A 23,923-nucleotide genomic window follows, 5' to 3' on the forward strand; every position below is an offset into this window, starting at 1 on the left:
TCTGGTGCTGTGCAAGGTAGCTCAAGGATGTGCTAGCTTAAAATCCAGCTCTTTGAAAAGCAGTCTTCTCTAGCAACTTCCATTATGCCTTGTTTCTCAGTATTGGCTTCTGCTGTGGCAGAAAGACTCATTTTTAGGTGGTTGGGTTGCTTTCTGAGCTGCTAGAATGAATCCTACCCGGTGTCCTGGCTCTCCATGGTGCAGTTACAATATTGCAATTGTTGACCTGAAAAACATGAAATGGAGAATTAGGTAAAAGGAGATGTTGCAGCTGTGACAGAGCTTTTGCAGGGTTCTTTGTGGTCTTGGCAAGGGAGGTGAGGAGGAGTCCAAATATGTCTATTCTAAAAGGCTCCCTTAATCATACCATGTGCTGTTTGTTTTGGAAAGGAAGGAATTAAGACCACAAGCTATCTTGGGTTGTTATCCTGTGGGGAGTTTTTAATTTTTCCCTTTCCCTGCTGTGGGCTGGCTCTGCAGGGACCTCTCGTGCCAAGTTCAGTGGAAAGTCTGAGGTCTCCCCTGTAAGCACAGCAAGCCGGAGTTACTGCTTCAGAGCACTTTGTGCCATCTGTCAAGAAAAGCTGCTCATGCTCTGGTTGGGTCTCCCTTCCCTGACAACCTGCAGGTGTTGGAGAGGTGATGAAGGACTCCCTGCAGCCCAGTTCGCTTGAAGTCTCCCCCAGCTGAGAGCAGTCAGGGGCACTCACATTTCCAGCCAGCAGAAACATGAACAGGGAGTATCATATCTGAGATAGAAATCCAGAAAGGATTTCTTTTCCAAGATCGTAACTAGAAATGAAGTCTTTCTGGCAGGTCTTCCTTGTGGATGTGCCAGCTGCCTGGTCAGCTGTGCAGCCCCACATCCAAGAGTCATGTTTAACTTGGCCTCCATGGGAAGCAAAGGGAGCCCCTGATTGCAGAGATGGGTGGGGAACTGCTTGGAGAGGAGCCAGCAAGGAGCCTCCATGCACCTCTTTGGAGGACTCTGATCTTAAATAAGTGGCAGAGGGGCTGTGAGGTGTCCTGAAGCTTGAGGGGTGGAGGAAAAGGTAGACCAGAGGACACTGCAGTCTTCTGCACCCAGAGTGAGGGCTGTGGCCTTTGCAGGGGTGCCCAGACTCACTCTAACACTGTGATGACACATTTGGGCGTTGTCTAAACAACGGTGGGGTGGTGTGTGGTGTTTTCTCAGCCACTGCAGCTCATCCCTACAAATGCCATCACCTCTTCCTCTGTATAGCAGTAGGGAGAGGGGTGACATGGCAAAGCTCCCACAGATAGGTGACATCAAGGTCCACTCTGCCAGACTGAAGATTTCACCCATCTTCTGTGTTTCAACAATCTTCCCTTCACTCCTCACTCTTGATTTTGGCATACTTAACTGCTGAGGGGGTTTGGTGGATGATGCCAAAATCTAACAAACAGTCTACATCTGTTCCCCCCTGAGCACAGCAAATCAACATACACTGCACCCCATTTATTCCATGTTTTCTGGGAGAAAATACCCTTTGGGCTCCCAACCCTGGAATCCCCTGGAGTCTGGCTGATGTGCACACATACTCGTATATTTACTGTTTACTGTGAGAGGTTTCCTGATTAAAAGCACAGCAGCTCCAGGCTCCTTCCACTCAGTACCTGAAAGAAGCCCAGCCTGGTGATGGTTCTGGTGAATGCCTCTTTTCTGTTGCACAGTTAGTGGCATCCTGACTCCAGCCTGGAACAGAAAGGATGCTGACAATTTCTGTTCAGCAGTTAAGCGAGTTCTTAACTCTGTAAGCGATACCTGCATGTATTCTGAGGCATAAAAAGTGGAAGGATAGGAGTACAACAGGGAAGTTTATTACATACACACGAACGAAAACTATCTCTATCTCTCTACAAGCTTAGAAAAAAATCCAGAAGGGCCCAAAGCACACAGTGGGTGACAAGGGAAAATGACTTTTTCTTTTTGGTCCTCTCAAACAGCTACAGATGCCAGGAGCAACAGAGATTTAAAAGATTCTGTTTGTGACATAAAGCTCTGAAATCAAGCCTCTTCCTATTCTTGAATTCATTAGCTTTCCATTTCTAAAACTCTGTGTTGGGAAGCAAAAGAGCATGAGCTGGGGTAACACTGTTAACTGGCAGAGAAAGGGTACTATCCCAGCAAGAACAGGCTGGAAAAGATAGTGGGAACCAGGAGGATTTTCTTTTTCACATTCTTCCTCTCACTTTGTTTACTCACCACTTGCAGAAAGGCTGCAAAGCCAAGCATCAAGATTTTTCTCTTTCACACACAAAATATTGCAAAAATCTGTGTTTGCTTTCTACCAGTTAAAAAATTGGAAACTCTTCTAAAATGTAGAACAGAAAGTTTTTTCTAACACCAAGTTCACAATGCTACAAATTAAAATACAGAGTTTTTTCCTCCTTATTAGCTACAATCTCACAGCTCACAACTAGAGTACCTACTACCAGCTGTTACCTTGATACGTGAATGTCTATTTAGCTATTTCTTAGCCCAGATGAAGTCACTGCCAGAGACTCATACTCTGTGTAATAATGCAGGCAGCAGCTTGGTCTGTTGTTCTGCCCAGTGCTTGGAGCTTCAGTGCCCTCAAGCCACACCCAGCTCTGGGGGTTCAGGGGTCCCAGAGAGGTCCCTAAGCCCACCACAATTCAGGAGAACAATCAACAGCTCAGAGTCCTGGCTCTCCAGGGACACAACACCTGACTTCCCACACAAGAAAGCATCTGCAAAGCCTCAGCTGGGTGATTTATTAGCAATTTTTGTGCACTCAAACCTGGCCCCACGATGAAAGCATTGAATTAAGAGTTTCAAGCTCTTACTAAATGAATTCCCTTTAGGGAAAAAAAATAATGCTGTGTATAGCAGAGATTTTTTTCTGTGCTTTTTGATGTGATCCTACTTGAATTGCAAAGTCTTGCTGGACACAGACTAAGGTGTTCGTGCTTTGGCTTTGTCTAATATTAGAGGTCATAAAAATTTGGAAAGACTTTGCCAGCAAACTCCTTTAGAATATGAATTATCCATGCACATCATGCAAGTATTGGTTTTACCTGGGGGTCTGCAGATGGCAGGGCCACTTTGCCAGGCCAGCATTCCCCCAAGACTTCTCATGAACTCTGGCCTTCTCCAGGCTACTTAGGGTTTAGCACATGGGTTTTCTTTTTACCCTGTGGTCTTTCTCATCAAAGCAGAGCAGGTGAGACCCATCAGGTGAACAGCAGAGCAGTGCGTATCTCAAAGCTTAGTTCCTGGGGACAGCAACCACTATATCTGCTCCAGAACAGGAATATGGTGCTGATGACTTTTAAGTCCTGTTTTCTTCATCGTTATGGGAGGGAGCATGAGCAGAGCAGAGCATTTCCCAAGGCAAGTTATCTTGCTGTTTGCATGGAGGAACTTATCTATTCCCCAGACTGTATAGACCTGTGGCAGCCTGTGCTTGCATCTGCCCCCCTGACTCTTGTCACTTTTCAGAAAGTGGGGAAATTGTGGTGGGACATGAGAGGAAAGGTCTCATAATAGTGGCAAGGCATATATATAATATTGCATAGTGCATTTAGCTAAATGCATGTACTGATATTCACCATCAGAGTATGGTACCTTTGCTGCATTGGCTAATACGCACTCTCTGGGTTCTCTGAGAAATCCGATTTGCTCAGTGCAGAGAGGGCAAATGTCCCAGGAGTGCACACACTGGTTTCCAGATCTCACACGCAGCCACGGCAGGGTGCTCAGCACTCAGCATTACTGTGCTGCTGCTGTGGGTGGCCCAGTGGCTGTGGGTTCTGCTGGCCTTTTAAATTTTGTCTTTGTTTTGCAGAGATTCATTAGAAGTGCCTGGAGATGTGGGAATGTGCTTTAGACAAATGCTGTATGAAGTGTAGTGTCCAAGTAAGCTGTAGCATGCAGACTTGCAAATGCTTTTGCTGGCTCTCCTCCAGAAGGATACAGCAGTTATCATATTCTTGGGAACTATACTCTCTTTGTTTTCCTCTGTTGCTTGAGGAAGGAGTAGTTTTTACTACAATTACAGTGAGTTTAAATAGTGACATCTGTATGCTGAAATTGCTTTCTGCCCTGTTTCTATATTTGAAACTCTTAAGATAATGTTTGATTACAGAGGAAAGCTGCAGTAATGGAAGAAATAATAAATTCTGAATGTTATGGTGACTCTCTAACACCATGTTGCTATTTTGATAATGATTCAAAAGAAGTACACTAAAGGTAATTTTCTTAGGCTGGAGAAAACAAGTGAAAACGGGATATAAAGAAAAAGGGTTGGACGGATGACCCAAAAGAAACTTGAGAAACGACCTTAATTCTGTGTACTCATCCTGGGGGGAGGGGGCAGGGGCAGAAATTCCAGTTATTCCAGGGCTTTTCAATCTAGTGAGCAAGGATCGGAATAGCCATGGTTGACGATTAACAAAGGTCAAAAATAAAATTAGACATCAGGCATACTTTTGAACATTGTTAACTGATGACAAATCTTGGGAGGAGCAACTGAAAGAAGAGGTTAATTGCTTGATTGCTGATGTCTTCCAAGGAGGTCTAGGGTCTTTCTGAGACACAGGCCTCGGGTAAGCAGACATGAATGACATTAAATGGTCATGTCTTTTGATGTGTTGCCCACCTGACCTTCTTTTCTGACCCTGTGAACCAGGGATGTCTGCAATGAAAACTGATGCCTTATAGTCTTCTAGGCCAGTTTTTCCACAGTAAAAAAAGGATTTGGAGTCCATAGAAAATTGAACTAATCTAATGGGGAGAACAGAACACTGTCCTCTGTATTAGTTCAAACAGTTTTAATTAAATTTCCCAACAATACTACAAAGAACAATCTCCAATCTCTTCCTTAAAAAACTGGACAAACAGTAGACCTTAAGTCCTCTAGGATCAGTAGCAGCTAGAGCTCATTAATTCTATATGAAGACTACACTATACATCATACAGATCCCTAATATGTAGGTTTCACACTGATAGAGCTTCAGCACTGACCTGTAAGTTTCCCAAGCTGGCACAAATTGCCTGCTGCAGTGTATCAGGTTGATAGATGCTTAGAAATTTGTGGACTTTAGGAAGCTGAGGTTGTTCTGTAAATTGTACTGCTGTGCTTTTGATGCCCTATAGAGATTTCCCTTCTCTCTCTTTTGAGACTTACAGAAAAGAGAGCACTTGGCAGCCTGAAGAGAACAGATTACTGCCCATCCAATCCACCAGTTCTCCTGTATTAAACCTGTTTGGGTTAGTATGATAAGTATTGACTGCCACAAACTGAGACCACTTTTTTCCTCTGGGAAGGAGGAAATGTTCTGCATAATTGAAATACTTTTTAGTGAGGAAGGAGTTCAAAATCCATTTCAAGATCACATGCCCCCAAAGTATACAGAGTCCTCTGCTTGAAATGACATCTTTTCAGAACAAGAATACCAAGGTTATTTCAGTTCTGATCACCATGCTCAGGCTCAAAATAATCAAATCCTGTTATCTGGATCCCTGCAATAACATGACTCACCAGCTAATGAGGACTGTCTATCACATGCTTCAGTCGTTGCTTTTTAAGATATGTAAATAAGGAACTTCCAGTACAACTTATTCTTCAACATTTCTTTTTCCATTTCTGTTAATTCATCTTCAGAATAATTATTAAAATATAGCATCTTCTCTTCTGACAATTACAAGAAGTAGAAGATTATATTAGTTATCTTCTTAGTTAATTAGTTATATTAGTTATATTATCAGTTATTATATACTAGTTTACTGTAATATGAAGTTGCCTAAGGGTCCCTCAGTACAGTAAGAGGCCTGAATATGCCTTATGAAGTTATTGCTGTGCCCCCAAGCAAGAATAATGCATGATCATTACAAGAAAAAAAAAAAGAAAAACTAACAATAATGGAAAATAACAGTAACATATAAATGCGCTTGCCTAGTTTTTGCCTGTTTGCAGAGAAACAATGTGCCCTATGGATCAAGGAAGGGGAAATGCAAATTTCTCAATCTTTGTTCTATGTTTCGAGATTGTGCTCTTATCACATTCTACTCACAGCTTGCTTCCCACAGCCCTCTGGTTGTGAGTGCTGATGGGTACCTTAAAATGGCCTCAGACTTGGCAGGTGTTGGGTGTGTAGAAGGAGCCAGGTGTCAGGCAAACATGTGGCACCCCTGGGCTGCTGCTGACATAGTTTCTGTGTGGGGGTGGGTTTGAAATGTTGAGCAGGTCATGGGGTGCAAGGTTTGTTTCTTCTGGCCTCAGCTGTCTAAAATTTGGCTGCCTGAAGCTGAGAAAAGGCTGTGTTCTTTCTCTACCAATAATTGAGAGCATATGCACCTCCAGATACCTGAGATGCCTGTCTTAGGCATGAATTGCTTTCTAGACATGACTCTTCTTATCTGTTGATTGTGAAGGGAATACAGGGGGCTGACAAACTTCAGCAACTAACTTTTGGGTGTCTGAACTGGGGGATTTAGTAATCAAACTGGAGCGCCTCAGTGAAAGGTAAGAGGGAGATTTTATGAATGGTTGCAACGTAAGAGATCCTGGAATTCAGGACAGGACTTTTCAGCTGATCTGCTGGATGATCCAGTAGTAGCAGTGGTGGTGCTACCAGCATCCTTCTACTGAAGAACACCAGTCTGATTGTGCTGCTTTTTTCTCCACTCTCAAAGGTCGCCACTGCGAGGTCCATCAGATGACTGGAAACTACATGTGGGACCAGAAGGCAAATGTATCATTTGATATTGGTGTGAATAAAGAAAGCCTGCTGCCTCTCTGGTGGAATGGATCAGAGCCTTTGTGGGTCACAATGATGAAAGCTAAAAAGAATGTTTCCATGTACTACTGGCCAGGTTAGTATGTGAAAAATTGCTACAATGCACCTTAACATCTGAGCACTCCATATGCTGTAGGAATGGCTCTCTAATACAGTTCTGAAATACAGAGAGGAATTTTATGTGCTTTACTAACCAGGCATAGAAATGGATTAGCTTTTCTTTGGTCATGTTAATTTGCATATGCTTAGAAGGAGAAGAGTGAAGTGTCACTAGAGGCAGCTTTCCACTAAATGCTAGCTTCAGGAGGGTGCTGGCTTGAAGAGTATCCCCTCCTCCATCAGCTGCTTTTTCCTCTTGCCCACCTGTAACTTCTGCTATGCTGAGTGGTTGCTCCATGAATGGTTCATGATCCAATGAAAGTTAAACAGTAACCACTCTCCCCCAGTGCTTCTTTGGTTTTAATCTGGAAATTAGTAGCTGAGAGCTCAAGATGATCTGCTCTGTGAGGACAAGAAAATCCAGCTGAAAGCAAAGCATCCTTGTCCTCCAGTCCTCCTTCACTGTTAATTCATCTGTAGTCTCAGATGCTCTGAGTCTGAACCATTCATTTGGAGGGACTTGGCCTTTCTGTTCCTCATTTGTTAGATATTGGACCAGTGGAATGAGTAGGGATGTGTAATAATGAGTCCTTTTTATCAAACAGAAGTATTATATCCCCTTAGGCTATACATTTAGGGGCTCACATGGAAATAGATGTTCCAGCTGAGCAACCAGACCAAATCCCTTGCAAAGCACCCAGATTCTCAACTGTTTTACCTTCTAACTGCTACCTACCCTAGGCAGTCTGCAGATATCCTCAATGTGCAAGCGCAGGCTGGAGGGCCAGAGAGCTGGTAGAAGAGCTGTACTGAATACAGCCGGTGCCAGCAGGGCAGTGGCAGCTGACTCATGCCATGGGCTCCTGGCCAGCTTGTCTCTGCACCCCAATGCACGTGTGCCTGGCCACAGCCTTTCCATGCAATGTGGCTAAGGGTGTCCTGGCAAAAAGCCCACGATTCTAAGGAATGGGAAGAAAGAGTGAGCCGAGATGAAAAACATTGAAAAGCCATCCAAAGTGTTTCTACAGTACTGAAAGGCAAAAAGATCTGAGGGTGACAATATTGCCTTATGGACTCAGAGGCAGTCAGAGTTTACATCAGCCCTGAAAAAGGCTGCTTCCTACTGAAGATGTCTAAGTGATCTAACAGCAAGGCAAATAGTAGGATATAGAAATTATACAAGAATGTAGAAATTCTTCTAAAAATTTACAAAAATATCTCTTTCTGTAGACTATTCATTTTTAACTACTATTGTAATTGCTCTCAATAGGTATAATTATGTACTGAATAGATGTAACAGCCTACAGAAAGCTGCTGAGATCCAAAAAACCAGTATCACTTCCCATTAAGTGTCTTTGGACTTTACCTAGCTCCTTCATGTTGCCCTTTGACCATTGTTTCCCAGGGAGAAAACATATGAGATATATATACATACACACACACACACACACACACACACACACACACACACACATATATATATACACACACATATATATATCCCTGTAAATATATATATATATATTCTCTTCACTCTGCCTGCAATTTCTATCTGAAGATTGCAAGGAACAAAAGAGTCGCCCTATCCCCAGTGCTTACACTCCCAAGTGCATGCATTGAACTCTCTTATGATACAGAGGGGGAATTTTTGCATGGATCTGGCATTTCAGCTGTGGACTGTGACATATACCTCTGTCTGTCCTTAATTATTTATCTGTGATGGCTGACCTTTGGCAAAGCCATCAGTGCTTCATTTCAGCAAAAGCTGAAGCGCATGTTTTTTTAAGGGTACTCGTGGTCTCAAAGGACACACTGGCCATACAGGATCAGACACAGGAGGCAGAGTGAAATATGGAGCTACTGAACTAAATAAAATACAAGGCTGTTGGGCTGCAGTAGGACTCCAGGTACAACTGGAGTGAACAGAAGTCACTCAAAATGCAACAGCATTTGTTACGTTTTCCCTATACGATTTTTTTCCAACCATTTTCTTGTTCCATGGCAAGGACAAAATCCTTTCTAAAAATTCTAGATCTATAGTGTTAAAGCTGACATTCTTAACAAGCCATTTGAATGGGGAGCGATACCAAACAAAATGAAAATAAAACCCCAAGATTTAATAACCAAGGTGAGTAGAGGTCCCACAGATATTTGCCCTGCATACGATCTGCTATTAGTGATTAGCTTTCCAGCCTAAAGACACACTGCTGCTTAGTAATGAATCTTGCAATTATGATAAATATCCAAACAGGAAAAGTTTGGGAAACTCTAAATAGGTACTGCAATGTACAGCCAAATCATCACACTTTGTTCTGGAGTATGCTGTTTTTTCTTTAGCCAGCAATAAAGACAAACAAGATCAAGGAACCATAGCAGGAATGCATTGGAAATGCCAGAGTGCTGATTCCCAGGATTAGCTTTTACCAGTATCATTTCCTCCTCAGAGTTAATTCCAAGCTTTGCAAAGTCTGAACCCAAAATCTGCTGCTTCATTTTATTCCCTATGTTCCTCTCTCACGTGTAATCACAGCCTAAAGGAAAAAAAATCCAGACCCCGGCATACAGGAACACAGAACAGGAGAGCTCTCAGATGTGAATAATCACACAGCTTTATCTATGAGCCTAACATAAACCCAGCAAAGACAACTATGGGCAGAATGCATCTGAGATCTCTTGATTCTAGAAGCAGAGGAGCCAAACTATTGCGATGCTGAGAGTCCCAAACACCACTTCTGCCAAAACATAAGGCCTTGCCTTGTAGGGATGTTTTCCTCCTTCCTTCATGCTGGGCGTGGGGTGAAAGGCACAGCCTCACACCCAGGTTGCCTGTCTGAAGCACTGCTGCTCCAGCAGGTGGAGAATGCTCAGAGGAGTGCACGAGCCTCCTGGCAGTACCACTGAGGTCAAAACCTTGGAGTGGTCCTCACCCTCAGCCCAGGAAGTGGTGTCATCCCAGATGCTCAAGCTCCTTCATTTTCCAGCAGCCTAGGCAACTACTTCAGCTGAAGTGCAGTGACAACTTCTCTAAACACTGAAATGAGAGACAGGGGGGAAAGCAAAAATACTCTAAACTCAACTTCTGCCATTTAAACATAATATTTACCAGACCATACAGCTAGTCTGGAAAGTTTCAAAATCTTCTGTTATGACATGAAGTGTCCAACTGTTAAATAAATGTTTGGAAATGCAATTTAAAGCTGGCAGAGATTCAGGTCTCCATGTCAGATAGATAAAGAGGGGTTTATCACTCTGAAAAAAGTCCTTATTCCTGCTCCAGTAGTTCAGGTTTTTAAATAAAGGTTTAGCATCATACAAAACTATGCAAAGGTATCTAGCATTACATCTTAGTAAATACAGCTTAACTATTTGTAGTTTAACCAAGAAAAACTTAGCATTCCCTTTGGCTGGCTCCAAATCTGTTTAAATTTTGTTTCCCATAATATCTAAAAGAGAAAATTTACCATCTGTCCTGGCCTCTACCAAAATGAAATTTAAATATTAAAAGGCCTTCATTTCTTCATGGGCAGTATTTTGGACTTGTAACAAGCCTTAACATTAAAAATCCTAATTTAAGTTCTATTCATCATAGAGGCTAAAAAAAAAAAAAAAAAAAACCAAAAAGATAAAAAAAGCAAAAAAAGGAAAAGGAAGCTCATGATGTCTAAATGTCTTGAATTTCCAATGGTACTGTCAACAAACTGCACACTTGAAGACCACTATTTCATGGCCAAAATGATTAAATTATTTCTAATTCTTGCTACTCTTTAGTCTTTTATGTCATGCTCATCACTTGACAATCTAGAAATAGCAAAGATATCTGAGAAACTAAAATATCCCATATCCCCAAGAGGTTAATGCTCCCAGTTAAAATTATCTCATGAGTAATTCTGAGGAATGTTTTTTGAGAAAATTACAATCTGATGTCAGTATCTGAAGTAAAAAGAGGAAAAATGCAAAAGGGTTATATTAGTCATTGGCTCTGGGCAGTTATCCACCTGAAGTTAAAACACAAGGTATTTCTAACTACTTTCAAACGCATTCTTAACTTCTTGCCTGGTTTTGGAGACAATCTTGAGCCAGACTCAACAATGGAAGGAGAAATTGACTCCAAAGTTCCAATTCAGTCCTGAAATGCTAGCAAAGCCCACAGAGGACAACTGCATCACCTCTAGCATCTGAGGTAGCTGAAAGCCCTTGTTTTGCTGCTGGTAGCACCCAGAACATCCTACGAAAGACTGGAGCTCTGTGCCCTCAGGGAAGGCGACTTGTATGTTTGACTTCAGGCCATGAATGGAATACATTTTTCTGATGATTTGGTTAAGTATCAGCTTGGACCCATCTCTGCTGCATAGTGTAATTTCTTGGGAATGCTGTGTGCAGATGTATAGGAGTTTTATCGTGGGGCGACCTAGACAGTCAGTTCTTGTCAAGTAATCTGCTGGCTGTTTATCCAGGCTGCAGACAGCTCGTGGTGGATCATGGTGGAGAGATGAACTCTGAGGTATTTTCATGCAGAAAGTGGAAGATTAAATCATATGTTTGGGGCAACAGGGGAAGAATGAAAAGTAAGCACCATCCCACAATTTTAATAGAAATAAAAATTAGATATAGCTTTAAGAGTAGGCAAATGTGTTTTTACAGGAAAAGAATCAGTTGACTATATTTGATGTTTATTGTTGCAAATAATTAATTAATCATAAGAGATGGGGTCCCCTGAAACACACAAAGCATGTGGAGACCTGGGACCTGCTACCACAGGCAAAGAGACTGAATCTGTCATGTGTGCTATTGCCCTTTAACTTTTGGAAAGGATAATTTCCATCTGACTTATCTGCCTTTCTGCAAATCACTGAGGGTTTTAAAAATTTCCTAAGCTTAAACATTTAAGTTTTTCTAATTTTTCATGGTACTCATGAACCATCACATCAGATGACTCCTAGCCAGCTTGGCCCGCAAGCGGTGTGCTTTTCCCTGCGTCCCAGTACTGCACCTGAGTGATGTGAGCTCATGGGAGCTGAGAAGCAAGACAGACAAACTCTCTTTATTGAGTGTCCCAGTAAGCAAACCACTGTAAATCACCTCTGGTAGTAGCTCTGCTTGCTCTAGAGCCCTCTCTGTACTTACACCTCTTTCTTATGCCCCAAGCAACAAGTCAACTTAGGACAGTCCTTAATGCATTTAACTTTCCTCCCAAAGCAGAAGCAGAGGGACCCAGATGTACAGATTCAGGCTTTGGCTTAGAGGTGCCTTTTTGACCAGACTGTGTTGCTGTATACAGAGGCCATTTTGCAAAAGGCGGAGGTTTTTTTGGTTTTGATTCCTCCTTGTGCCCCTTGTTTTCTGATGTATTTCTGAATACATCAGAAAAAGCCTAACTGTAATGGGAGGACTCTGGGGTTCTGGAATGATAATTTGCATTAATCTAGTGTTTCTGGAAGCATACTTCTTTTAAATATTAATATTATTCATCAGCATAGTAACTGGAGAGCAAAAGGGCAAAGAAACCTCACAAAAACATGTTTTTCTATGTTCAGGGCCATGTTCTCCTGTAGGATTTGTTGCCATAAATTTTTAGACCACAAAACAGACTTTATTTTGCAAGAAAGGCTGCTAGTTACCAACAGAGCTAATTGGCTTACACTGTTTTAATAAGACCTCCCGGGAAACAGATACAATAGTGGAGAGCCAGTATCACATAATAAAATATAGTTTATAGAGGATATTGCAATGTAAGATACAGCGTGTCTAACTGGAAAGCATTTGCTGACGTTTCAGAGAACAATATCTAAATCTGTTTTGTTGGAAGCTGGGAAATGAGACTATATGGCCAAAGAAGTTAAAATATAAACCAGGTGATGATTTAGGTGGAAATGGTCTGCCACGAGGGAATCAAGCATTTTATTGTGGGAAGGTCACACAGAGACCTTCCTTTTAGAGAGGGAAATAAAAGGGCCCAATGTGCAGTTTACTACAAGCACTTGTCAAACCAACCTCTCTCCCCCTTTCCCTTGCCAACCACATGGTTTCCTGCAGGGAAGGCATAAGGTAAGTAATGTCACAGGGGGTTTACAGACCTCAACTTGGAAACCAGGGTGTGAGGTCTGTGATCAAGGTGAAATAGCAGAGCTTACCACATTTTTTGCTCATAGGTTGCGAGGTCGAAATCCTTGGAGTCAGACCAAGTTACTGCCGCGAGTACTTCAGTGTCCCAACAGACAAAAACTTTGCAGACGCCATCAGCGATGCCCTCGAGTCTCTGTGGTATGTCACTAGATTTTTGCAGTGTGGGGTTTCCTCTCCCTAGGACTAGTATTTGGATTTATTATCAGGGAGATTTTCAGGATGGGCTTCCAGGTAGGAAGATGAGGGCTGAGACTGCTTTATAGTATCATCATAGGAACAACACCGTAACAGAAATAGGCCCTTACATTAAAAGTGCAGGGAAAGATGTGCTCCTCTGTTTCTCTGTGAGCTGCAACAAGGAGTCGACATCCTGACTTAACTGCTTTTAATTTGCTGTTTCACACAACTTCAGGATGAGCCTGTGCATGTCTATTCACCGACCTGCAAGAAAATGCTTTGAAATGCTTGCATTTAGAGAGAGAATTTGGAAATTCTGAAATTCAGCTCCAGTCACTTGTTTATGAGACTGATGCTTTGGCTTTTTCTACATTTTAGAACACCTCAAGCAAAATATTTTTGGAGAGGGCATTAATTTTGTGCAAATATGGGTATAGAGTAGAAGAGTTCAGTTGGAAGGGACCTACAACAACCATATAGTCCAACTGATGGGAATATATATCTCAGATAACTCCTAGGAAAAATGTATTCTCCAGACCCGGCTTTCAAGTTCCACCATCTCTCATCCAAAAATTTACAAGAGACAATTCCACACAGGGTGTAAAATCAGGGAAGACTGCACCACCACATGCAGCACTAATGCCTTACTTAGGCCATAACTAAGTTCCTCCTTTTAAAGCCTTGTTGGTTCCGTAATTAATCGAATCCTAGGAAACCCTTCTACTTTAATACTTGCAACTGCCATTGCAATTTGTATCCAAAAAGTTTTGTATTCAGGTGCTGAGTGTTGATTTTTCTTGAAATAATGTCTCCAAAATTATGAAAGTGCTGTTGGAAAAGTTGTTCCCAGTTGCACACTGGGCCCTGCTGCACAGATGCTCACAAATAAGTGTTATTTGCAGCATGGGCTTAGACAGAAGGTTTCTGAGACCATGTGAGAGGTTTATCCTGAAATTATTTAGCGTAGATTTAAAGAAAGTTACCTGCATGTGACATGAAGCCATATGTGCCATAGGAGGCTTTCTGGAGCTTCTGCAATGCTTTTAATTCAGTGAATTAAAAAGGGAATGGAAGATGTAATACAGAAATCAGCTCCAACTTCTGATGGAAACCCAGAATTACTGTAGAAAGATTTTTGCTCTCATATCATTTTGGGATGGGTGAAGATGTACTTGAAGCTTCTTGCCTGGTTTCTGTGAAGCACAGTGTATAAGGGTGCTCAGTGCTGTTTCTCAGTTCTGTAATTGTGAACATGGTTAAAAATGTGGCACAAACTGTTAAAAGTGCCAGCCCTTCAAACTGTTATTTTGGGTAGCCGGAGAATTTCAATAGCTAATTTTGTCCAAGCCACAAGGCTGCCTGTTGCTGTCTGCAGTGGAAAAGGTAAGGGACACAACAGTGTTGGTGGAACAACTTACAAGAGGTGAAAGCTGATGATTTCAAGAAAAGTGTAAATCCCTGCTACCAAGATGTCATAAATAACAGCTACAGTCTTCTGAAGTGCCCAAATCCTACAGATCATCCCAGTGAAGCAGGAGGTCCTGTCGCTGGTGTCCGTTTACACACCATCCCTGGTGAATTTCTTCCTGAGTTCTTTTCCTTTAAACTAAGTGCCCTGTCTCCAACAAGGTGGGAAAGAAGAAAAATTAATGATCTTAGATAAAATTAATAACCAGGTTTGGGTGTAAATACTGCAGGAACTTAAAGTAAGAAGGGAGGGTAGAGAATGAACAGATAAAAAAATCTGGTAGGTTTTCCTTATTTTTTCTCTCAACCATCCTCTTTATTTATTTCTTTAAGATTTAGAAGTTCCATGCAGCTGTGCCAGCCCATAAGAAGTAAAGCCTCTGAAATGCTTTTATTGTAGGCATATTCATTTAGCAGGATTTAGCATCTCCAAGTAGAAGAGTCTTGAGCTTGTCATCTATATCTTTCACAAGTCCTTTTGACTTTTGAAGCTGTTCAAAGGCTGGCAAATGCAGTGTGTTTCCTTTTCACACCCTAGGTAATTGGAAAAGCCCATTAGGCTGAGACTGTCCCTAGCTATATGTGAGAAGACTGCCTGTGTCAAGGGCAGTCTGCTGCCTGGAGCAGTGCCTTGCTCAGTAGCCCTAATGGCAGGTATTAGTAGTTAAAGAACTGCACTTGGGCTCCCAGCATTACCAAACCTTGCAGGGGCTCCAGGGTAGAGAAGTACCTAACTCATCAGGGAGCCACTGAGCTTCTCTTGCAACCAAAGGAAATCATCCTTCAGCAATGTTCTCCAGTCTTTTCAAACTGGTGCTTCAAGACCACTATTTGGACTAAGAATATTCAAAACAAAGTCAAGCATCTGTTTTTGGCAAGTGAAGCTAAAACCTCCCTTGAATCTTTTCAGTAACTGACGGGCTGTTGTAATCTACCTACTTTCCTGGAGAGGTGTCATCAAGTCTGCAATTGCACTTGCAAAGTGTGCTGGTAGAATATAAAATACTTTTGGTGTTGCCATCAATGCTGTCCAACTTTCTTCAGCACTCGTCTCTAAGTAATTTATTTTCAAAGTTACTGGTGATGGAAGAAGACAGGACTAACAGAATACCTCTTTCTAAAGACAGAATACCTCTCCTGTGCAAGCCATGATAAGGGTTTTCTTCGAAAACTTAGAAAATCCTTTTTTTTTCATAGAAAAACAGGCAAAAATGGAAACAAAGTGAAACTCCAGACATGCTGTACCAAATCCTGCAAACTCCTAAGCATGCTGCATTACTGGAGCTTCTCCCATTGAAGTAATTAAATATTCTTCCTTACAGCATTGAGCCCTCATGGAGAAATCTCACCACAGCCTAAATGAGATAATTTGTTTTATGCAATAGATCTCTTTCTTACCTATCTTTCTCTCTATCTTGATCAAAATGATAATTTACTTACAAGCGAGAAGACATAAATTAATTTAAGTAGCTCGTAATACAGGCACTGCAGCAGAAGAGAACTATTTCAGTAGGTTCAATGACTGTGTATGAAACACAGAAATTACAGGGATAAATTTTAGAAAGTAATTTATGCCTGATACAGATGGAAAGTAACGCTTAAAATGAAAATGAGGAGCGGGGAGGGCCACTTCATTTAAATTATTTTAAAATCTTGAGGAGTGAGAAACAACACTGTTCTGCAGGGCCAGCAGTGGAGAAATTCCCACCCCAGCAGTCATCTTCAGCTTCTCACAGGACTGCTCCTCTGAGGCCTTTTACAAACTGAGAAATGCAAATGACAGATGCTAATTCATTCACTCAGTCCCTCACCTTTGATTTTGGCTCCTCTGTCCCACTCATTACACCAGACTACCCAGGTGTCTTTTAATCAGAGATGCTGGACTAACAAGTCTTTTTGTAGGGATCTTCATATGGATGAGAGCATGTAATATGGATGGCATGCTCTGCCATATATTAAGTACAGCACAAAAAGACTGGGTTTGAACTTCAGGAGTATAGGTTTGTGATTTTATCCACACAACTTCTCTCAGGGAGATTTGCAGTGAACAGTAAAGTGATCATGAAAATGAAACTGAGCACTGATGTGCGTGCTATCCCCACTAATTAGGCTGAGAGCAATCAATGCAAAAAACTGCAATCAGCTAAACTTGTGCAATTCTGAGATTACTTTAGTTTCCATTGATCAGGTTCCTGAATAAAACCCCCTTCTAAAATCTCATCCCAGTTCATACTGCTTGGTATTTTGTAAGGCAGAGCACATCCCGAGTTGACCTCTGTTGTTTGGAAGACCTCACACAGGAGAAAGCCAGAAGTGCCAAACTTTAATTAAAGCACATTTGACTGGTAATTCCCATAATCCTTTTAATAGAGGCATTCAGCACAAAACCAGAAACTCAGAACTTCTTTGTTATTAAAGGGAAAGCTGCCTTCCTAATTCAAAGAGGTTAGTAGAGGATGGCCAGGCCAGCCTGTGCTCGCACATGGCAGTTTCCACCTGCCGCCTCTGATGGGAGACTCTGGGTGTGAATAATGAGCCCAGCAGTGCAATAGGTGGCAGGACGGCACAGGCTGGAAGCAGAAAACAGGGTTTTGTGGCTCTACATGCTTGTGAAGACAACAATGCCAGCAGCCAGGAGGTCTCCATGTGTGTCAGCCTTTCGCTCCTTGCCCTCTCTCCCGCACCCAGCAACAACAGCGCCGAGATGGCCGCAGTGTACTATGAGCGCATTGATGTGGAAGGCCACCACTACGGCCCTTTGTCCCAGCAGCGGAAGAACGCTTTGAAGGAAGTGGACAAAGCCTTGAGCAACATGATCTCACTCATCAAGGTGAGTGGCATCCATAAACCCAGCTCCTGGGTGCCTTTGGAAAAGGCTTTTAAAACTTGTCTTTGTGGCACTGCCAAGAGCCCATTTAACACGTGTAACTGAATACAGTGGCTGTACATTTTTATTTCTTGAGAAAAAGGCCACTGAGTTCATGTGAAAGTCAAGGCACCTTTACCCTGATTATTATTTTCATTGATGACATTATAACCCCCCTGGTAGATTTATACCAGTAGCTCCAGGAAGCCACAAACCAATATATGTGTTGCTCTGTTTATAACTTGTGTTGCCAGCTGAACTTCATTGTAGGCGAAGGAATCAAAACTGTGTGTTTCCTAAGGTTTGTGGAATCAGACAATTAACTTTTATAGTGGTTTTTATGACAGTATTCAGAACTCTGTACTTTAAACTTGGTTTTAAAAAAACATTATTGAAATTATTTTGCAGCAAGAAAATCTTTTGTGTAAATGGCAATTCTGTGAATATTTCTGACAATGATAAATGCATGTTGGAGTTTTTATGTGTTTCAGTGAAGTGAGGAATATGTATCTTCAATTTCACTAAATATTAAAAGCTCTAATGCTAAGTGCTCATGTTTGGGAGAGAAAGAGAGAAACACCCCTTCCACAAGTGGTATCATGGCAAAATTGCTGCATGGACTTGTTTTGGAAAAACTCTGGTGCTAACCTCTCAGACTTTTCCAGAGCAGCAAGTAAAAGTGGATGTCCACCATGATGGGTGGTGGCAAAGCACATTGCAGGACATTCATGGACAGGATCCTTCTGGTTAACTTCCACAGAATCACTGGAGGTCCAAAGGTGATTTAAATTTTCCAGCAGGCACGGACAATGCAAAGCTCTTACATGGCCCTAAAACTTGTCATGCACTTTCTTCACAGAGCAAAGGCCTTCAGAATGATATCAACGTCCTCCTCTTCTCTGATCATGGGATGACAGACATCTCTTGGGCACATAAAGTGATTGAGCTGAAAAATTATATCAATATGAGCGATACCATACAAATGAAAGACCGAGGTCCTGTTGTGAGCCTCTGGCCAGTTCCAGAGAAGCATGCAGAGGTGAGTGCAGCCTAGTTGTACCCCTCACTTTTGTGTTTTCTCATATTTTATGTAATTTGTGTCTTCTGTTTTCTCTTAACATCCAAATACTGCTCTCAGAGATGTGTGCAAAAATCAGCTTTTATCAGGAGTCAGACTTTGATCCTGTGACACCCTTGTGATGCTGGCTTCTAAAGCAAAGTCACACCAGGCAAATTAAAAAGCATTGTTACATGGCAAGGACACACGCTTTTAAACCCCATCCCTATTAGCTTCTGATAAATAGCTAAAAGATTTTAGTTCAAAATGCACTTTTAGGACTTTAGATATATTAGTCAATTTATTGACACTCTAGCTAGGATGTTCAAATCATCTGAAGCAGGTTCAGGCATTCATATTCCAGTAAACTCCCACTGAGGAACCAACTCCATTAGACCAGAATTACAAAAAATATTTTTTACAATATTGTCCTTGGAGGAATTTTTGATGAAGCATGTTGGATTGAGTCAACCATAAAAGCTCAATGCTAGAACTTCAGGGTTTTGAGGGATAAATTAAAACAATAGAGAAAAGATTTGAAAATCACTTGAAAATAATGAAAATGTAGTTTCTCTGACTAATAGACAAGTACATTATAGTTTAACCTGAAACCAAGGCAGGAGAAGTCATTACTGCTGTCCTCAGAATATAGATGAGTGGATGTAGAAAATGGGCAAACTGTTCCCCAGGCAAATAGTTTTGGTTTCTACATTATATTTTATCCAGTTACAGTATATTGTAGCCTGTGCAATTTTTTTAACAGAATATTTGCTGATCTTTGCACGCAAACGGTCTGTTCAGGAATTGTGTGTCTGTGATATTGTGAACATTTCAAATTAGTGCCAGAACTGAAAGTTGTCTTAGAGGCATGCATGAGCATTTCACTCACAAGTGCACCACAGGGGATCACAGCATTGATATGCTTAACCCAGAGCTCCCTGGTTTTGTAGGCCAGACTTTCAAACAAGGGCAAATTGCAACTTCACACAACCATGGGGTTTCATCTGACAAAGCTCTTTAACACATGCTTCTCTCTCATTAAACAGCTTAATATTCCTAAGAAGAATAAAGTACAATGCCTTATACCATGGTTTTGTTTCATTTCTTAATTTCTTTTTAGGATTTCTTACTGGAGGGCTGTTTTTTAAGCAAAATAAAGTTGATTTTCAGTTTCCCAATAGCTAGATTCTCTATTTCTAATGAATTTTAAAGAGCTATGTTTATGAGTTGGAGTGCATTATAATATAGTGGTTATCATCTCTAAGAATTACCCCATTTCAAAGCACCAGAAGTACTGGTGACCACTCTCTAGCCCCAGTCATGGTGGGAGGAATTGTGCCATCACACTCTGATGCATGTCCTTATGGTCACTGCATATCAGTGCACGTATCTGGCACACGTATACACACAAGGGTGACTTAGCTGAAAGGCTAGTGAAGAACCTTTCATTCTTTGAAGAACGGAGCTATTTATTCCTGAAGATTATTAATTTTTAACTTGTTAAAGAACATTATAGAGTCTGGGGACTCCAATAGCTGAAGATCTTTTCCAGGCATTTAAAATCTATTTTCTGAATAATTTGGGATGTAATGACATTTGTGTGATTATATTTCAGACAGTATGATTAATATTAATAAACCCCTTGCATGGCATTGTGCAGATTCAAAGCTGCAGGCTTTGGCTAATTAATCTCACATCAGATAACTAACGAAGCAGATAACTGAGCACTATCAATCCCTTGATAGTGATTGACTGGGTAAGTGCAAGAAACACAGGTGAGGTGACATTTATTCTCTACTCATGAGCACAAAGAGGGAATGAGTGGCAGACGCTGAAGACAATATCGCTTTTCCACACCTGTACACAGTCCACATGGTGCCTTTGAGCGTCTCACCACTTCACTCACTGCCTCCTGGGAAGCTGAGGTTTCCCCTGGTCCGTTTCTGTAGGCTGGTGCACTCACATGTATACATTTGTGAACTTGTGTATTATAAATACAGATAATATATGAATTCTTATGTGTTTATGATCTGAGATTTTAGAATCTCCTAAACCACATAAGCAGGTTTTGTCCAGCCATGATCTTTGGACAGGCAAAGTTCTGGTGTGAATGTGCTGATGATTAGCCATTACAGGGGATTAGCCATTTTGCAAATCCAGGTGTTTCCATGTACCCATTAGTGTATTTATGATCTTTACAGCCATATGGTGACCTAATATCCACTTGTTTTGCAGATATATCAAAAATTGAAAGCTGTGGAACACATGGATGTTTATAACATACAGGATATTCCAAACAGGTTTTTCTACAAGAAAGGAAAATTTGTGTCTCCACTAACTCTCGTGGCTGAAGAAGGATGGTTCATAGTAGAGGTAAAATATAGAAGCAAAAGACTTAGACAGGAACGTGAAAAGGTGCAATATATTGCTGATCATTGAGTTAAAGTCAATGGGCTGACGACAAAACTAATGTCAAATTCTGCTGTGTGCTTAAAAGAACTTAACAGTATTGCAGCTATCCTAAATGCAGACAGTTAAATAGTCAAGATGCTTCTTTTTTCTTTGTTGTCATAAAGCAGTAGTTCTTGTAATTTCACATTCCAGTTTTGTTGCCTTACCTTTCTTCCCCCCTTGCCATCTACCTTCATTTCAGGCACAAAAAGAGTATTTCCTTTTCAAGCCCTTATTATTCCCTCCATTCAGCAGTACTGTGTGGCAATTTTTCCTTCTGCCTAGCTTTCCTCCCATCAGACTGTCCTAAAAATGCCCCATTTCTCCCAAGCCCACCAGTCTGAAAAGAGTCAGATTGGAGATTTACTCCTCAGAGATTCCCAGTGCACACACTGAATACCTGGGAACTTGTTAAGCAGAGAATCCAGACATGAAGAGATTTTTCATACTAACTTAATTTCTTACTTTGAATTGTTGTTGTTACTTTGTCCTTGTGTCACTACCGGGCACCTCCACATTACAGATACTAATTGCAGCTCAGCACAGCTCAGAAGGTGAGACAACTGTGTATCTTCTAAGGAGATAAACTGAGCGGTGGTATTAAGTTATTTGCCCAAGGCCATACATGAAGTCAGTAAGTTGGCAACAGAACCACGGAGTCCTGGATTTCTTTTGTGTCCCAGCATAATCAGTGCACTTCGTTGCCTTGTAGGTTTTTGTAACTCAGCTGAGCATCTTTCATGGCCTTTAGAGCTATTGCTCATCAAGCTTTGCTTAGTCCACACTTCAACATTTCTCACTAGCCAACATGAATTTAGCATAATAGTTTCTACAGTTGAATAAAAATGCACCTCTAAAAAAACCTGATGGCTTTTGAATACTGCTGGGTGAGTACCACATTTCTGATTAAAAAAAAAAAAAAGCATAAAAAACCAGAGTTAAGATTTAGACAGGTAAAGTAGAAATCTGAAACATTTTCTCCAAAATTATTTTTAAGAAATACAACTAAACTCTCTCTTACAAAAGTTCAAAATAGAATGGTTTTATATATTCTGTAGGAAATGAAAAAGCACTTAAAAATCATTGAAAGTCTGACAAACCTTAATAACAGTGCAGCAAACACTGCTGCTATGATAATTATTTCTGTCTCTCTGCCCATTTCTTCCCATTGTTTCTGATTTTCAAGAATGTCCTCTCATTAATGCTGTCAGATTTTCCTTCTCTTCAGTACATTTTCATTATCTGTGAATGGGATATGAAAATGAAAGTTTCCTGTCATATTTTTAAAGAAATTATTGAGCCTTCTATTATACTTCCTGCCCAAACCACTGAAGAGAGGATGTGCAGCTCTTCCCTGTCAAGCTCCCAGGGTTTTTAAAGTCTCTGTTAGCTAGTGGATAGCTAAAAGCTGTTTGAAAAAGGGGATTTTGTTGTTGGTGGTGGTTTTTGAAAGAGACAAAGGAGGTGTATCTGGAAAGTTGTTTTCCTCATCACGGAGCATAGGAACTGAAGCCCATCTATTCTATATTTTGGTTAAAGCAGGATGAGGAGGGATTTCGTGCTGTATCAAAGCTGATCTGCTCATATGACCTTGTTCCCTTCACATGAGTGAGTGGTCCCCATCCTTTGGGCCTCAGATCCCCCAGCTGCTCTCCTGTGTGCAACAATGGTGCTAGCCCTCAGGGCTGCATGCTCACTCTGTACCCATCCCAGTGTACTTTCCCAACATTTAGAGACCAATTGCAGCACATTTTCTAAACATGCACATGCAAGGAAAAGTCCATGGTCCGCAGTCTCGGATACACCTGTTTCATCTTTGACAAGGATTGCTAGCCCAGGCTTAGTCTGAGTATGAAAAATTACATCTCAGACAAGTCCCATTTGGACTTGCCAGGCAGGCACACTAGTGTGCTGCCGGTGTCCTGGCCCCAGAGAAGCCCCAGGAGTTTTTGGGGTTTGCTGTAAGGCAGAGCCTGATGTTCCAGAAGGGCAGTGCTGGGATGCTTGCGCAGCCCTGTCCCTCAAGCTACTGCCATTAGTGGTTCCATTTCATGAGCTCTCACTTCAGCTGCAGTTATGAAAGTTAGTAGTGTGGTTTCCGACTCCACTGGCACCAAAAATGATGGTAATTACTGTGCCTTTGCTCATTCTGTTGCGAGTAGGTGTCTCCTGATGTCTGGGTGGGTTATGGAAAGCACACCCTCTCCTCCTGCATTTGATATTTCTGGGGAAGCAGCTGTGTCCAGGACATCTCCTAGGACCATGGAGGGGTGTAGGTATGGCAATGTCATGATGCTGCCAAAGAACCACCAGAAATTTAAATGTGACTTCACTTGTCTGAAGCTGATGCTAGAAAATGCTGTGCAGATTGCCCGATGGCAAGCAGCACACTTAATCTCCAGGAATCATGGGAAGCTACAGCCTAAGGAGGAGCTATGGCAGGAAGAGGAGAAGGAGCTGGTTTTCTCCTTGGCTTGCTCTGAGCAGGAAAATAGATGGGGACAGGAAAAAAAATTGTTAGCTAAAATAGTTTCATTTAATCTCGAACAGATTACCCAGAGAAACTGTGGAGTCACTCACTGGAGATGTTCAAGAACTGTCTGGATGCATTCCTGTGCAGTGTGATCTAGGAAAACCCTCCCAACCAGGGAGGTTGGACCAGATGATCTATTGTGATCTCTTCTAACCTGACCCATTCTGTAGTATTCTGGAATTATCTGGTACATCTGCTGAGTATTACATTTTCTTTCTTAAGGAAGAAGATAAAAATCAGACAAAATAAATGTTTATAAAAGGAAAGGGATCCTCACTTATTCTGCTTTACCACCTGCAGGAGCTGCAGCACTTGCCTGAAGTGGCAATGTGGGAAACTCTTTTGGGGCATCTTCTGTCCTTCT

General features: G+C 41.6%; 1 protein-coding gene and 1 long non-coding RNA gene across 2 annotated transcripts in view; one reads left to right on the forward strand and one right to left on the reverse strand.

The window, feature by feature from the left end:
• On the reverse strand, positions 1 to 23,730 carry LOC137472162 (uncharacterized). The gene is made up of 2 exons (XR_010998040.1): positions 22,127 to 23,730; positions 1 to 226 (listed from the first exon to the last, which is right to left on the reverse strand). It is a non-coding gene; the product is annotated as an uncharacterized lncRNA (long non-coding RNA).
• Positions 1 to 23,923, forward strand: part of ENPP6 (ectonucleotide pyrophosphatase/phosphodiesterase 6) — a 32,184-nt gene that overhangs the window by 3,648 nt on the left and 4,613 nt on the right. The window contains exons 2-6 of the mRNA XM_068186973.1: positions 6,683 to 6,862; positions 13,035 to 13,146; positions 17,341 to 17,482; positions 18,378 to 18,557; positions 20,811 to 20,948. Of these exons, the coding sequence (XP_068043074.1) occupies positions 6,683 to 6,862; positions 13,035 to 13,146; positions 17,341 to 17,482; positions 18,378 to 18,557; positions 20,811 to 20,948 (752 nt within the window). The remainder of the gene's footprint in view (positions 1 to 6,682; positions 6,863 to 13,034; positions 13,147 to 17,340; positions 17,483 to 18,377; positions 18,558 to 20,810; positions 20,949 to 23,923) is intronic.

This window comes from Anomalospiza imberbis, chromosome 4, assembly GCF_031753505.1.
Source record: "Anomalospiza imberbis isolate Cuckoo-Finch-1a 21T00152 chromosome 4, ASM3175350v1, whole genome shotgun sequence".
In the NCBI taxonomy this organism is placed as follows: Eukaryota; Metazoa; Chordata; class Aves; order Passeriformes; family Viduidae; genus Anomalospiza; species Anomalospiza imberbis.